The 15,463-nt window shown below is 40.2% G+C and overlaps 1 protein-coding gene across 2 annotated transcripts in view; it reads left to right on the top strand.

The window, feature by feature from the left end:
• QSER1 (glutamine and serine rich 1) overlaps positions 1–15,463 on the top strand; it is a 54,496-nt gene that overhangs the window by 32,645 nt on the left and 6,388 nt on the right. Inside the window, exons 6-12 of one of the 2 annotated variants that reach the window (XM_042465271.1) lie at positions 146–262; positions 3,555–3,688; positions 6,172–6,395; positions 7,146–7,283; positions 9,618–9,715; positions 10,032–10,184; positions 13,249–13,344. In XM_042465271.1, coding sequence (XP_042321205.1) covers positions 146–262; positions 3,555–3,688; positions 6,172–6,395; positions 7,146–7,283; positions 9,618–9,715; positions 10,032–10,184; positions 13,249–13,344 — 960 coding nt within the window. The remainder of the gene's footprint in view (positions 1–145; positions 263–3,554; positions 3,689–6,171; positions 6,396–7,145; positions 7,284–9,617; positions 9,716–10,031; positions 10,185–13,248; positions 13,345–15,463) is intronic. The other variant, XM_042465280.1, reaches the window with a different exon arrangement.

Raw genomic sequence — 15,463 nt, 5'->3', positions numbered from 1 at the left:
TCTTGGGTTCATTCAAAGCCATCAACCATAGCTCCCATTTTCGATGTAATAGAGGTAAATTGGGGCTTTCTGAGTTTTTGGTCAGTAGGAGTTAATTATTGTAGCTCTAAAAGCAAATTTGTTCTTTTCATTCTGGCCTTTGCAGGCTGCTTTAAAAACAGGAACAGAGCCTCCAGCCATCTGGAAAGTTCAGAAAGCTTTGTTACAAAAGTTTGTTCCTGAAGTACGAGATGGGCAGAGGGAATTTACAGCTACTAATAGTGTAAGTATATCTGTATATATGTAAGTACAAACATGCCAAGGAGATTCTCAATGGCGTAAGATGAGATATAACAATAAAATAGAAAAGGCTGACCTCAAACTTCAACAAAGTTTCCAGTGATATCTTACAGACTAACAACATTTATAATAATAAAAATAATAAAACTTTAATGTTTATCCCGCTATTTGTTACCACAATCAAAGAGGCGTACAAACTTTAAAAATACAATATATACAATTCGCCTCCCCCCTTAAAAAAAGGATTAAACAATTCTATCCATTAAAATTACAAATGATAAAATCTAAAAACAATACAATAATAAAATAACGGTGGGCAGAGTCTTCGCTTATATATGTCTGTGCAGTGAGCATTATGTGGCCGGGTTCTATTCCGGGAAGGCCTGCCGGAAGAGATCCATCTTGACAGCTTTCTTGAAGCTCTCTAGGTTGGCAATTTGACGGATCTCGTCCAGCTAGCCATTCCATAAACTGGGAGCTGTCATGGAAAAGGTCCTCTGGGAGGTCGCTGTCAATCTGGTCTTTGTGGACTGCAACAAATTCCTCCCAGAGGATCTGAGTGCACGGGGTGGATTATACGGAAGGAGGCAATCCTTTAAGTATGTTGGGCCTGAGCCATGGAGGGCTTTAAAGGTAATGACCAATACCTTGTACTGTGCCCGGAAACGAATAGGCAGCCAGTGGAGTGATTTCAATATTAGTGTAATATGGTCACTCCTAGTTGTTCCTGTAATCAATCTGGCTGCCATATTTTTACCAGTTGAAGTTTCCGGACTAGTCACAAGGGTAGCCCCATGTAGAGCGCATTGCAAAAATCAAGTCTTGAGGTTACCAGTGCATGTACTACAGTTTCTAGGTCACCCCGTTCCAGGAAAGGGTGCAGCTGACATATCAGCTGGAGCTGATAACAAGCACTCTTGACTGTTGCATTCACCTGATTTCTCATCTGAAGCAATGAGTCGAGAAGCACCTCTAAACTCCGAACACAGTCCTTTGAGGGGAGTGTGAACCCCTCTAGGACTGGAGGTTGCAGCCCAATACCTGGCTTGGGGGCCCCTACTGTAAGTACTTCTGTTTTGTCTGGATTCAGCTTGAGCTTGTTTTCCCTCATCCAGTCCATTACTGCTGCAAGACATTGATTGAGGGGAGAAATGCCATCTGTCGTCATTGCTGATGACCGAGACATGGAGAAATATATTTGGGTGTCATCAGCATACTGATAACACCCCGCTCTATGTCTACAGATGATTTCTCCCAGCGGCTTCATATAGATGTTGAATAACATCAGGGACAGGATGACACCCTGAGGGACGCCACAATTCAGCTCTGTTTTTGAAGAGCAACTGTCCCCGAGCATCACCCTCTGGAATCTACCTGAGAGGAAGGAACGGAACCACTGCAAGGCAGTGCCTCCAATTCCTAGCGCTCTCAGGCATTCCAAGAGGATGTCATGGTCTATTGTGTCAAATGCCTCTGAGAGGTCTGATAGCACCAGCAGGGTCACGCTTCCTCTGTCGATGCTTAGACAAAGGTCATGAGTTAAGGCAACCATTGCAGTCTCAACTCCATATCCTGTCCTGAAGCCAGTTTGAAATGGATCTAGTAAATCGGCTTCATCCAAGACCACTTGGAGCTGAAGAGCGACAGCCCTCTCAATCACCTTATTCAAAAATGGCAGATGGGAAACAGGCCTATAATTTTTCATGTCCAGGGGGTCCAGGGAAGGTTTATTCAGAAGCGGTCTAACAACCACTTCCTTTAAGGCAGATGGTACATAACCTTCCTTAAGGGATGCATTGATGACACGTCTACGAAATGCCATCAAGGCATCACCCCCCCTAGATGACCAGTCATGATGGGCAGGGGTCGAGAGGGCATGCCATCTTCCTCACCTTTCCAAGGATCTTGTCCACGTCATCAGTACTCACAAGCTCAAATTGATCCAGTCTAGTCTCATAAACGGATTGACTGGACAACTCATCAGTTAATTTTGCCCCAACATTGGCGTCCAGGTGGGCTCTTATCTGAGAGATTTTACCTGCAAAGTAGTTGTTAAATGCATCACAGCAGACTATTGTTGGGTTAAGTAGAGGGTTCTGGGTAGATGGCATCACCGTCAGTTCCCTCACCACCCTAAACAGTTCTGCTGGACGAGACTTTGCAGATGCAATGCGAGCAGACGAGAAGGATCTCCTCGTTGCTTTTATTGCCTATCTATAAGAATAAAGAAATTTCTTATGACGTACATTTATGGTGTATTAGAATCTACTTTAATCAAATATTAGAAATGACAGTGAGGGATGAAGTTCCAGAAGGTACATATTTTATGTGTACCTGTATGGACACATCCACTCTGTCATTCACCTTCAAAGGTGAGTGACTAAGGTTTGATGACTGGGAATATGTACTCTCCCATCTTTCCCTTCTCTTCCCCACTTATTAGTTCATAACAATCATAACTGTGTAATTTTCAAATTAGGTTCCACCTCAACATTAGGAGGAACTTCCTGACAGTAAGGGCTGTTTGACAGTGGAACACACTCCCTCAGAGTGCAGTGGAGTCTTCTTCCTTAGAGGTCTTTAAACGGAGGCTGGATGGCCATCTGTCGAGGATGCTTTAATTGAGATTTCCTGCATGGCAGGGTTTGGACTGGATGGCCCTTGCAGTCTCTTCCAACTCTATGATTCTAGGTATAATACTGTTAACCATAATAATCAGAAACCACTTCAGATTATGCAGGGAAGGAGAGGGAAAGGGATATTGTTTTTATTCTTTCACCACATTCTTTTACCAATTCTCACATCTTGTTTTCTAAACTTTGAATGACTGACTATTTTATCATTAAAATGGAAGGAGTACTCCAGTTTATGGCACTTTACTGTGCTATCATGGCTGATTGCACTAAAACATTCATGCTAAATGACATGTGTAGAAAGTGATGACTATTAATGTATTTTGGTAAATTTATCTTTATATATTGAGTTCCACTCAGGCTTTCCACAGATGAAAATTTGGCTTGTGGAAGCTACTTTTACCCAGTTTCTTCATTTTCCCCAGTTACTGCAGTACTCTGCCACATTCTATTCTATCCTTGAAGGTTCTGCAAGATAGGAATAGTGAGACATGTAGGGATGCCCCATTGCACAGCCAAAATGCTGCTTGCACTAAGACTAAAATGCAAGATAATCGTTATGTGATGCTTTTAAAGTCTGCTATATAAAATAAGATGTATACATACTTGTATGTACTGTGTCTTTGTTTTTGCTTGTTGCAGTATCTTGGGTATTTTGGGGATGCAAAATCAAAGTACAAACGGGTGTATGTGAAGTTTATAGAAAATACAAACAAGAAAGAGTATGTCAGAGTGTGTTCCAAGAGACCAAGAAACAAACCTGTACAGTCTGCAAGGTATTTGATTCTGATACAATATTTTAAAAATGATGAATTCTGACAGTATTTAAAACTTAGGCAGGAAGACATTGAGAGTTATTTTAACAAGCTTTATATTTTTAAAGCATTTATTTTCATCTTTATATTAGAATCATGTCCATGGCATAATATGTTTATTCAAATACTTTGTTCTAAAATAATCTGAAAACGCAGCAGCCTGGTATGAATTGGGGACAAATGAGCTCCAAATATGAAAGGAGAACAGTGAAAGCTTCTCTATCGATTTTTGACTAAACCCAGTTTCTCATTAGATATAAAATATGGAAACTGAGATTTAATTAGAGGTGCATGCACAATGAGGGGTAGGGGAGTATGCAAAACCAGTGATTTTTCCTCCTTATTGGAATAGTTTGAAATTGTGCCTTCTCTCCCTGAACTCCCTTTTCTTTTATTCTTCCTGACCATGGGATCACCCCCAGTATTTCCTTAGGTATACTGAAATCAGCTCTCCTAAAGTCTAGAATGTGTGTTTATTTAATTAAAATCTATCTGTACCCTGCAGTAAGAGCTAGGAAGGTATAGTGGTTTGAGTGTTGAACTAGGACTGTGGGGGTCAAGAGTTCAAATCCCTGCTTGGCCAAGGATACCCACTTTGTTACCTTGGGTAAGTCACACTCTCTCAGCCTCAAAAGAAGGCAATGGCAAATCTCTGAATAAATCTTGCCATATGATAGGGTCATCATAACTCAGAGCTGACTTGAAAGGACATAACAAAGTCTGCAGTTCCAGGTTCAGCCATGAGTCAGATTTTTGTAAGAGACAAACTCTAGGTGGGCCTGGGAAATTCACTTGTTTGCAAAGCTTCTGGTAGCGCTATGTACCTCTTCTCTCTCAAGGGCCTGAATTCTTGGGACAGTAGAAAAAGAGAGAGAGAAAGAATTCCTGGTGTGTGTTAAGTCAAGCGAGGAGAGGGAATAGGAAATGAGGATGGAGGGAAGGGAAAAAGAGTTGAAGGTGGAGAGAAGAGAGAGATCAGAAGAAAGGGGCAAGAGTGCTGGCATGGTGGTGAAGTTTTAAGGTTTTTTTTTCTAACTTAGGCAAAGCTGGTCCATTTGTTGACAACCATAGAATAGTACTATCAACAACAATTAAGTCCTTAAGTATCTGTGAAGTCGAAGGCTTTCATGGCCCGCATCCATGGTTTTTTGTGGGTTTTTCAGGCTCTGTGGCCATGTTCTAGAAAATTTTCTTCCTGACATTTTGCCAGCATCTGTGGCTAGCATCTTCAGAGAATGCTTTGCCTGGAAAAAGTTGGGTGTATATATACTGTGTGAGCCTGGGAAACGTCAGGAAGAAAATTTTCTAGAACATGGCCACAGAGCCTGAAAAACCCACAAAAAACCATCCTTAAGTATCTAGTGCTGGTTAAAAACTGTGGGCCGAAACAGATGGCCCATTAAAGCCTGCTTCTGGGGATCTTGGGAGCATGGCGTTTATACGTGGGTGGCTTCAAGATGCTCCAGCAGTGTGGCGTTTACATGCCACACACCACCAAAGCATCTTGAAACCACCCTGGAGCTGCGGCGGGGCCAGAAAAGTCAGCCCATTCCCGGCCCAAATAGGAGTGGATCTTTTCTGCTCCTATTTGGGCTGGGTTCAGGTTAGATTGGGGCCATGGCATGTGTTTGCCATGACCCTAATGTGTCTTCGGCGGGGTCAGCTTCAAGCCACCTCTTCCTGGCCATGTGTTCCAGTCCTGCATATATCTATGAATGCACGTATACACAAATGCAGAAATGTTTTTTTAAAAAGTAATACACATTTAATGCAGAAGTACTAATACACACCAAACTATAACTAATCATCTAAATTAAGTGAATGGAATTTTCACAAGTCAGGCTTGTATTTGTATAAGAAAGAAAGGAGACACATATCAAGATGCTGAAAAGATGTAATTTTATTAGCTAGAAAGCCTAATACATTTTGTACATTTTGGCTTATGGATACTCCTAATGCTTTCTTCAGTGGGATGCTTGAAATAAAAACTTTAGAAAATCCAAAACCTTTAGAAGTAGCCCTCCATATCCACAGATTTTTTCATCCACTGATTCAACTAACCACAGCTTAAAAATAGCTTTTCCAGATGAAAATAACATTTGGAATTTATATATATAAATTCCATATGTTGCAATTTTATATGAGGTGCACCATTTTATTGTCCATTGCATTTAATGGGACGAGCATCCATGGATTTTGGTATCCATGGTGAATCCTGGAAACAAACCCCAGTGGATACCAAGGGCCACTGTAGTGGCAGAAGGAAAGCTTAAGAGTATCCATAGTCTGAAATGACTCAGACCTTTAACTAGTAAGAGACCATTTTTAGCATCTTGAGATGTGCCTCCTTTTTCTCATATAGATTTCAATCACTACAACCCAGCTTTTGTTCCCCCCCCCCCCATATGTAACAACCTGTTTCAATTTCTCTGTCTTACTTGTAGAACTGTCCATTGTAAGCCAAGCACAAACATCAACAAAGTTCCTGATCCCCCGGCACCAAAAACTACAACAGTAACAACAAAAGTTTCTTCGATGAAACCCAAAGCTAAACAGCCAAAGATAAAGGCTGAGCCACCACCAAAGAAACGAAAAACATGGAAGGAAGAAATGCCTGCTACTCCTCAACTCCAAAGCGATGAGGAAAGTAGACCCCACCCTATCAAAAGTAATTATATTTCTATTTATTATTTTCTGCATGTTATCTGCTTTGTGTGTTTCCTGGCAAGTGTTGGTAGAACGTTGTGAACATTTATGACTTTCTGAAATTTACTTTACTCTCAAGTCCCATAACTTGATGTGATCAGTTAGTTGTTGAGGTGGCAGACTTTTTATATTGCTTCATGATGCAGTATTGTTACAGCCTTAGGCAGACAGTTCCTCTATGCATTTCTCTTCTGTGAAGAATACATTCCCAGACCTTGTGTTTTGTAACTAAAGTCACTTTCATGCTGCAACATTTTAATCTTAGTTTCAAAACACAGTGCAGAAATAATCCAGTTTGAAACTTCTTTAACTGCCTTGGCTCAGTGCTAGGGAATCCTGAGAATTGTAGTTTATTGTGGCACCAGAGCTCTCTGACAGATAAGGTTAAATGTCTCTTAAAACTACAGTTCCCAGAAATCCCTAGCATTGAGCCAGGGTAGTTAAAGCAGTCTCAGACTAGATTATTTCTGCAGTGTGTTTTGGACCCTGGCTTCCAGAATTCAACACATTTAGTATTTTTATAAATTATTTGAAGTTTAGTGCAAAAGTAGAAATCTAATTACTTTATCCTGATTAGGGTAACTCCTAGTGATCTTGATGCATTTACATTGCTTTGAGTCATCACTAGAGGTCGCCACAGTCCTATCAAAGAAATCCCTTTATGGCATTAAAATGGAATTAGAAAATTATACTTGTATTTCTAATATTTTAGACACTGCACCTCCAGTTCCTGTTGTTGCTCGTTTTTTGAACACCAGAGCTATGAAGGAAACATTTAGGAGTTACATGGAACTGCTTGTTAGCATCGCCTTGGACCCAGATACTATGTTGGCATTGGAGAAGAGTAATGGTACAGTGTTCAGTCTTTTGATTATTTTATCTTATTACAGCTTACCATATTAAACCATTGCTAACAATTAAATAGGATCCATATTATAGACACACGGGCACAGTGCTTCTGTGCATGAATGGAAAAGTTGCCTTGTACTTCATTAAAAGCTGTTTTGGAGGGTTACTTAGACTTTTGAGTTGAATTTTAAAGTGAAGAACCAGTAATACTAGTTCATTTTAATAGTCGTTATTGTTTAAAAGAATAGTATTACTGCAAGAGATAAACAGTAGAATTATTAGAACATACTTAGGGTTACTTTGAATAAGTTCTAGTTCTTCATGGTCTCTGTGATTCATACATACTGGTCATTTTGTGCCTCCAGGAAGCTTCTATAGCTGCATTTTGGAGGTAATTCAACTCCCTCACCTGCGTTCATATAATGCTTGTGTTGCTGCTGAAGCTCAGTTTGTTTTCATCCACCATTGTGGTAGGATCATTAGAAAGCCTCAGCATTTTGGCTTTTTCCAGTTATCAGTTTGTCTTTTTTTTGCCTCTAGTGGCTTATGGTCCCAAAGACTTCCTTCAAGAAGTATCTCAATTGTAGGGGTGAAGAATCCATTTTCTGATGGTCAAGCATATTGTCTTTTCTGCCTGGGTGAAAGTCTTGTTTTATACACAATTTGCCAGATCTTTACATGGCAAGTGAGGTGTAACAGGCTTCTCATTTTAAAGTGCAACATGTTCATTTTTATCCAAAATATGCACAGGAGAATGATGTGTTTACCAAGACAACACTGTACTTTGAAGTAGTACCCAATACATAGAATAAAATTATTTGAGAGGATAGGTAAAAAACTGTAAAAGAAAGACAGATATTGTCGCTCCCACCCTGCTGCCATCTAGTTTATTGAAAATAGTATTGAGCTGTGTAATAGTTGATTTACAGTTCCTGCAGATTTAACATAAGTTTTGAAAGAAGACCTACCTTTTCTGAATATAGCAGATAAATAGTTCCTTCATTGTCATGGATGAACTGGTCATTTTTATTGATTAAAGAATCAAATATCTGTCTCTTCTTTCTAAAAATAGTTGGTGGGGGTTCTTTACTTTTGAAATGGCCAGAGCAGGTGGTGGGCAGACTAGAGATACTGCTGATATAGTTCTGTTTAAATAATTTTTTACAGTTTGGCTGTTCCTACTTTAATTATTGTTGGTAATAATTTATATTTGATGCCAAGAAGGGACAGATTGCCTTTGACTTTATAGAGATTATTTCTTTTGCTAGATTTTATTGAGTTTGTTTCTTGTCTATAGATTGCTGCTTGGTGACACTATTTACTTCTCTATGTTTCTTGTATGATGCATCTAAGTTAATATAAAGTAATTTTAGTATAGGTGTGTAAATGATGGCTCATGTTGTAGAGATGGATATGGTTTGGGTTCATTTTATCCAGACTATTGCAGAAAAAATATAATTGTGCACTTCTTCTTGCTATGGTGTCCCTATCCAACTGCAGCATGATAGTAGCAAAGTTTCTTTAGTGTCATGATGCAGATTTCTCATATGATCCATTTACAAAACCTTAGCATATACAAGTCCTTTCTACAAAATATGTATATATTTGTATGATAATCATCATATTTGGGGCGTGGGTACTATGTCAGTTGTTGTGTGTCTTATCTGCCTTGAAGTGGTTTGAAGTATCGTAGTTATTTATTAAAAAGTCTTGAATGTTGTGCTGGCATTTGCAATGCCACAATGGCAAACCCTTTTTCTCCTCCCCCCACTTTTGCGGCCCTCGGTGCTGACAGAAAACAAGCACAGGGGTCTTTCCCAAGCCTCCAGAGCAAGTAGGGTGAAATGATGCAGTGAAGAGGAAGGAGAGAGCACCCTGCACCCTCTTGACTCTGCTTGCAGAAGCAGCTAAGCCAGTGAATATTCCCTGCTGGATTTAAGATGTAAATCATTCTTCATCCATTTAATACTAGGGTGGTAAACAATGCGTAGAATCATCCCACTGGAAAATTGCATTCCTCAATAAAATCTTGGGATATATTCTGCTTGCTTCTGTATGCCTTCATGTCTGCATATGTGGACTTTCTGGAGCAGATTATAGAAGAGGAAAGCTTTACCTTGTAACATTGTGTGCCACCCAGTACATCCAACGAAAAATGTTCATACTCCAGATTATTCAGTATAAAAAAAGTACAATATTTGTATTGTTGTTTATAATAAAATCAAGGTTTCCTTTTTGGAATTTATATGGGTTTTTTTAATGGTTGGTTGAATCCAAGGATAAAGAATGTGTGGATATGGAGGGCCAGTGGTAAAACACGTGTTTTCTTTTTTAGATGAGCTACTTTTGCCACACATGAGAAAAATTGATGGCATGCTGAATGACAGTAGAAAAAAGTTGCTCTCAAAATTACGTTTGGAGCGCTCATTCAAGGTACTGATTCTTAAAATGTTTTTATGGCTACCTATTATCTTGCACTTTCAAAGGAAAGGGGGCTTTTTTCTACTCATCAGTTACCATAATAATCACTCTAAACCTTCACTTAAATCCAGATAACACTTCTTGCTACATTGTCTCTGGACATTTTTAAAGATCTGGATAGCGATGATTTCTCTCTCATGAACTGTTTTTTGCTTTGTATGCCTCATTTTATAAAAGGATTCTAGTTAAATTTCTAGCACATCAATTTAAGAGATTTTCTATAGTAAAATCCTACACAATCAGTAATCTAGTTTTGCTCTGTTTTAAGGCTGCTTTGGAAAGCTTTCCTGAACTGACTATAATGACTCGTGATTCTAAAACAAAAACAGGGGTGAGTGCAGTTTCTCGAATCAAAATGAATGGGAAAGCTTATAATAAGAAAACACTGAAGATTTCTAAAGCAACTACAAAATTAGCACAGGTAAGCATATGTCTTGTTTTTCTCTTTCCATATTTCTAAGCAAATCTAACTAAGTGTTGAATTAGTTGCATTTGGGTTGCATATTTTTGAATACATCTGGCTCCTTAAGTATATATTTTAAGGATTTTAAAAACTAGATTCATTTCAGTTTATCTTTTGAAGTGCAAGAAGTAGTTACATTCTAAAAATGTAACTGTATTACATGTAGAGTAGAAAAAAACTTCTGAAAGAAATAGACTCACAACCAGACCTATGTACTCCCTTAGGATTAAGCAAGGACTTTTTATAGTTCCCTTGCAGTGGTCATTAATCATAATGTGATGGCCTATAATTGCTATGTTTTCGATCTTCCATGGTAACTTTTTTTATACTGGCACTTTAGTACTTGCTAATTTTGAGGCCCCCTGCACCAATAACATTGTAACTAATGTTACAAGTCACCAGCTCTATCGGGCCTAGCTTAGACTAAGAAGGAGAGCCCTCCCTCCAGTCCATCTGATTCCATTAGGCCTCAGAGAGAGAGAGAGAGAGTCAAGTCCAGCTCCATCAGGTCTAGCCTAGACTAAGAAAGAGAGCCCTTCCTCCAGTCCATTTGCCATGGTCCAGGCTTCAGAGGGAGAGAAGAACTGCTGGACCCGATCCCCTTGCCCAAAGCCATTGCCTTCTCCTTTTGTGTCATGTCTTTTTAGATTGTAAACCTGAGAGCAGGGATCCATCTAATTAACCATTTGTAAGCCACTCTGAGAGCCTTTGTAGCTGAAGAGCAGGGTATAAATACTCAAATAAAATAAAATAAATTTCCCTCTGTAGCTTCAGCAAGCTGCAGGAGTCAGCAAGAGAGAACTGCAGCAACATGAATGTCAAGAGGTATTCCCGAGTGAAGAAGAACAATAATTCAGGGTTCAAAAATAATGATAGTCTTACAAAACAAAACACTTTGCAGCCAAAACAGTTTTTAAACAATTTAAATGGGTGGTCCATTTGCTTGTGCTAATCCCGACCAGAGGGTACTGAACACTGGGTAGTTTATTTTTTATCTCTGTGAGGAGAAAGAGATGAGCTAAATAAAGCAGTTTCCAACTGCTTTCAAGTCAGGATACTTGCATGCTTCAAAAGTAGCTGGAAACTGAACCAAAGCTGTGCTCCGGGGCTAAAAACCAGAGCAAAAAGAAGCTGGGATGTTCTGACTTATCCTAGAAAAAGTGCATGTTTGCTGCTGCATATGAGCACCCCAAAGTTGCTGTGGCAAAAGAAATGAAAGTGTGACAGTTTCAGTGGCTATAATTAGAACATACACAAACCAGACCGTCCAACGAAGGGCATGTAATGGGGGGGGGGGGCTTCATGATTTTGCTTTGCCAGTGTATCACTCACATTCTGATGCACCGATGACTTGTACTGACAAAGCATTGCACGTCTGATTGTGTGGCTGCTCAAAGGGGTGACTGTGCAATAGGATGGCATCTGGCCAGATCTAGGAGGTAATTGGAGGTGTGTTTGTGCAATGAGGCACATGTATGGTGGGGAGGCAACAAAAAAATTACCCAGCATGTGTATTTGGTCCACCTTGGGAGCAGACTGTGTGGGCAGCAGGGTTTCCACCCCCTTTGGGAAAAAAGCAGGATTGAGCCACTTTGTCCTGCCCATCTGTTCCGGGCCTATGTGAGCTGGAAATGCATACCGGAAAATCATGATTTTCTATTGATAATGAGTAGTAAGATGTTTTCCTAACTGCATAAGATGTAGAGGGCTTTGACTTATGTGCCTCCAAGCGGTCAGATTGCCCTCTGTTGCATGTCAGTAGACTGATCCTGCAAGTCCCATATTAGTTCCTTTTGTGTTGAGTCATAAACCCAGTGTGTCCCCTTTCTGTATCAGTTGGCAACTTTTTAAAAAATCTTCATGAAATCACACATTTTATGCACAATTCTGTCTTCTATGCCATATGCCCAGAAGTATGAACTTTTGTATGCATTTTTGAATCAAGAACTGTATCACAAAAGTGAGGACCATTTGCTATCTGAAAAATAATAGCATTTCAATCTGTGTAGAAGTCCAAGTAATGTAGAAACTCAGTTTGCTTTAAAATATATACCAAACGAAATTCTCCCCCCTGCCTACCCCTTTGCGTGTCTATTAGCGACCGTTCTATCAGCTTGTCAGGCAGTGTTACAGGTAAAAAGTATATATCCTTATTTCTTCAATATTACCAGGCCTGCCCTCAGGCCTTTTCGGCTCTGCAAGAACCTGAGATGGCATGTACTTCCTCAGCCCTGTGACTGACAGAACAGCATTCCCGATAAGGACTTTGGAAAAGTGGCAGTGTGTCTGCACAGTAATATAGCTGCACTAATACAACCCAAAAATCTCAAAAAATCCAAATCTAAAAATCTAGGGAGAAAAATTTCCTCTGCCCCATCTCGGATTTGCCCCTTTTCACTCACTTCCCCTCACTCCTGGAACCTTCTTCCCCCGCGAGCAAGGGCCATCACTTCTTTAACCAGCTTCAAAACGGAGTTGAAGACCATCCTGTTCAGGGCAGCGTTCCCAGGCATTGCATAATTGTCACTTGCTGTTTGATGGTCTTTTATTGTCTGTTTTATTGAATCATTTCCTGTATTGCTATGTATTTTATATGTATTATCCTACTAGAGAGGCCCCTTCCCCACCACCACTCCCTTTGTGTTGTGTCTTTTTAGATTGTAAGCCTGAGGGCAGGGAACCGTCCAATTAAAAAGATTGTATGTATAGCGCTGTGTAAATTTACAGCGCTTTATAAATAAAGGTTAATAATAATAATAATAATAATCATCATCATCATCATCATCATCATCTTTTATTTTTCCTTTAAATATTGAAAGAGCTAGACTGCTTTAATATTATTGGGGGGGAAATGGAATACATATACTGTAATCTGTTACATCATGAAGATGTGTGATTTTAATGCATAATTTGGGGAATATATTCAATAATGCACTTTATTTATACATGGTAAACATAATTTATTAGAAACTTGTAGTTTGTATTTACTCTTGTAGCTAACAGTAACTATTTCTCTGTACAGGAGTTTGCTGTAGATCCAGAAAAAATACCATTATGTTCTTTGTATCATTCACTCCATCATTACAAATACCATATGTTTCTGAGGTGTAAAGTAGAGGTGAGTCCTTAGTTTATGATGTCATTGTATTTATGATCTAATGCAGTGAGACTAATGCAAAAATCAGATTTATGTATTAACAGTCTTAGGCAATTCAGTATGAGCTAATAATTGTGTTGAAACCATACTCTGTCAAAATTGATTTGTTGGTGATAGTATCATAGGATTTTTAAAGATTTTTTGAATGAATGTATACAAATAACTTGGTAGTGCTGCTGAAAATTTGGAAATTTTAAAATTAGATTGATTTAAAAATACTGAGATGTCAAAGAATACCCTTGGGTGCCTTCTACAGAAGTAACTTTTAAAAATTAATTCTTTAATAATTAAAAAAACAGATTACACAGTAGCATAAAAGACATTAATGAATAGCATGTCATCTAACTTTCAGTTCCATGTTATGTCCTCTTCCAGTTGTTAAATCCATATTTTACTTCCCTCCCTCCCAGAGCTAATTTCCTATGGTCTTATTCCTATGTTCATTCCTTTATCCGAACCATTCCCTTCTATTTTCTACAACTCATTTGTAATGTATTTTATAATTATTCAACATTTCAGTAAACATTACTCATTATACAGGGATACCAATATTACCACTTGTTACCTTAGTTCACAAAAGATATACTGTTATACCCTTTTTATCCCAAAAAGTGGCAGATTGCATGTAACATTGTAATTTGTAACAATTAATTACAAATTGTGCAGAACCATACCATAAAATACCTGGAATATTGCCATAGCTCCATTGTTGGAGTTATCATGAAAGCCCATTTTTATGTCATTGGACAATCCACCAAGTATTCCTGCACAGGAAAATTAATAGCAATATATGAACAGTTCAGATAAAGCAACTACCCTATTTTCCAGTGTATAAGGCGACTGGGGGTATAAGACGACCCCCAAGTCGCCCCGCTGGCAGCGTCCCTGGCCTCCTATGCGGGGGTCTCGCGCCGGCTGGAGGGGGCCTCTCTGGAGGCCTGAGGCAGGATCCACGGCTGGGCTCTCTTGCCGCCATTGTAGCTGCAAAAGGTGGCGGCGGGGAAGCGGGTCCAGAGCTGGCCAGGCCGAGGAAAAGATCCGGACCCTTAATTCTTGCCGCTGCTGATCGGGATACTCTAATCCTCCAGCGGCTTCAGAAGTCCGCCGCGGAAGCCGCTGGAGGAGCGGAGTATCCCAGGTGGTAGCGGCGGTGGCGGACTTCTGAAGCTGCTGAAGGATCGGAGGATCCCAGGTGGCGGCAGCGAGAATTAAGGGGCCAGCTCTTTTCCTTGGCCCAAACGGCTCTGGAACCGCTTCCCCGCCACCGCCTTTTGGAGCAACAATGGCGGCGAGAGAACCCAGCTGCGGATCCTCCCTCAGGCCTCCAGAAAGGCCCCCTCCAGCCAGTGCAAGTGCCTGCTGGCTGGGAGAAGACCCAGCAAGGACCCCAGAGATAGAGAAGTGGCTATGCCATTCGCCTGTCTCTGGGGTCAAAATCCAGCACATAAGACAGACGTAAAGAGTTGCCTTATACACCGGAAAATACGGTACTTGCCAATATTTCTGAAAAGCATCTCTTACCAATGCAAAGTTAATGTATCTGAGCGGTGCTTCAGTACTGGCAATAGAGGCCTGGAATACAGGGGCATAAAGAAGCAAATTATGGCCACATTGTAAGCGCACTGTTTATACAACACATGCCTCCAACATGGTTATAAGCTGCACCAAGGCTGTACACTGGTCCTTTAGACTAGAGCAAAAAGGATCCAGGATAATCCAGCTCCTGTTGGTGTGGGTTGGATCCGCTGGCGGCAGCCCAGTTTTGGAGCAGGCCATGCAGTTGCCACAGTCCTGGACCGCTTGTGGCCAGAACAGCCTCATGCCACTGCTTCTTCCCTGTCTGTTCCAGGCCAGAGTGTTGTCAGTCAGAATATTTTCATTTTCAAGAATCTGGTGTACAGCTGTTTGTAGAGTCAAAATTGAACCTGCCCGTGAGATCCAAGTTCTAATTTAAAAGAGGCAGAAGCTGGATATGTATCTTGACACCATGGGAGGGAATATTTAAGCATTATGAAACAGAAGGTATAGGTACCTGTTTCTTTTTCATGGTGGGGCTTATAGCCATTTGAGATTATCATCC

Source organism: Sceloporus undulatus, chromosome 1, assembly GCF_019175285.1.
Source record: "Sceloporus undulatus isolate JIND9_A2432 ecotype Alabama chromosome 1, SceUnd_v1.1, whole genome shotgun sequence".
Taxonomy (NCBI): domain Eukaryota; kingdom Metazoa; phylum Chordata; class Lepidosauria; order Squamata; family Phrynosomatidae; genus Sceloporus; species Sceloporus undulatus.
This window is presented reverse-complemented; position numbering and strand designations above follow the sequence as displayed.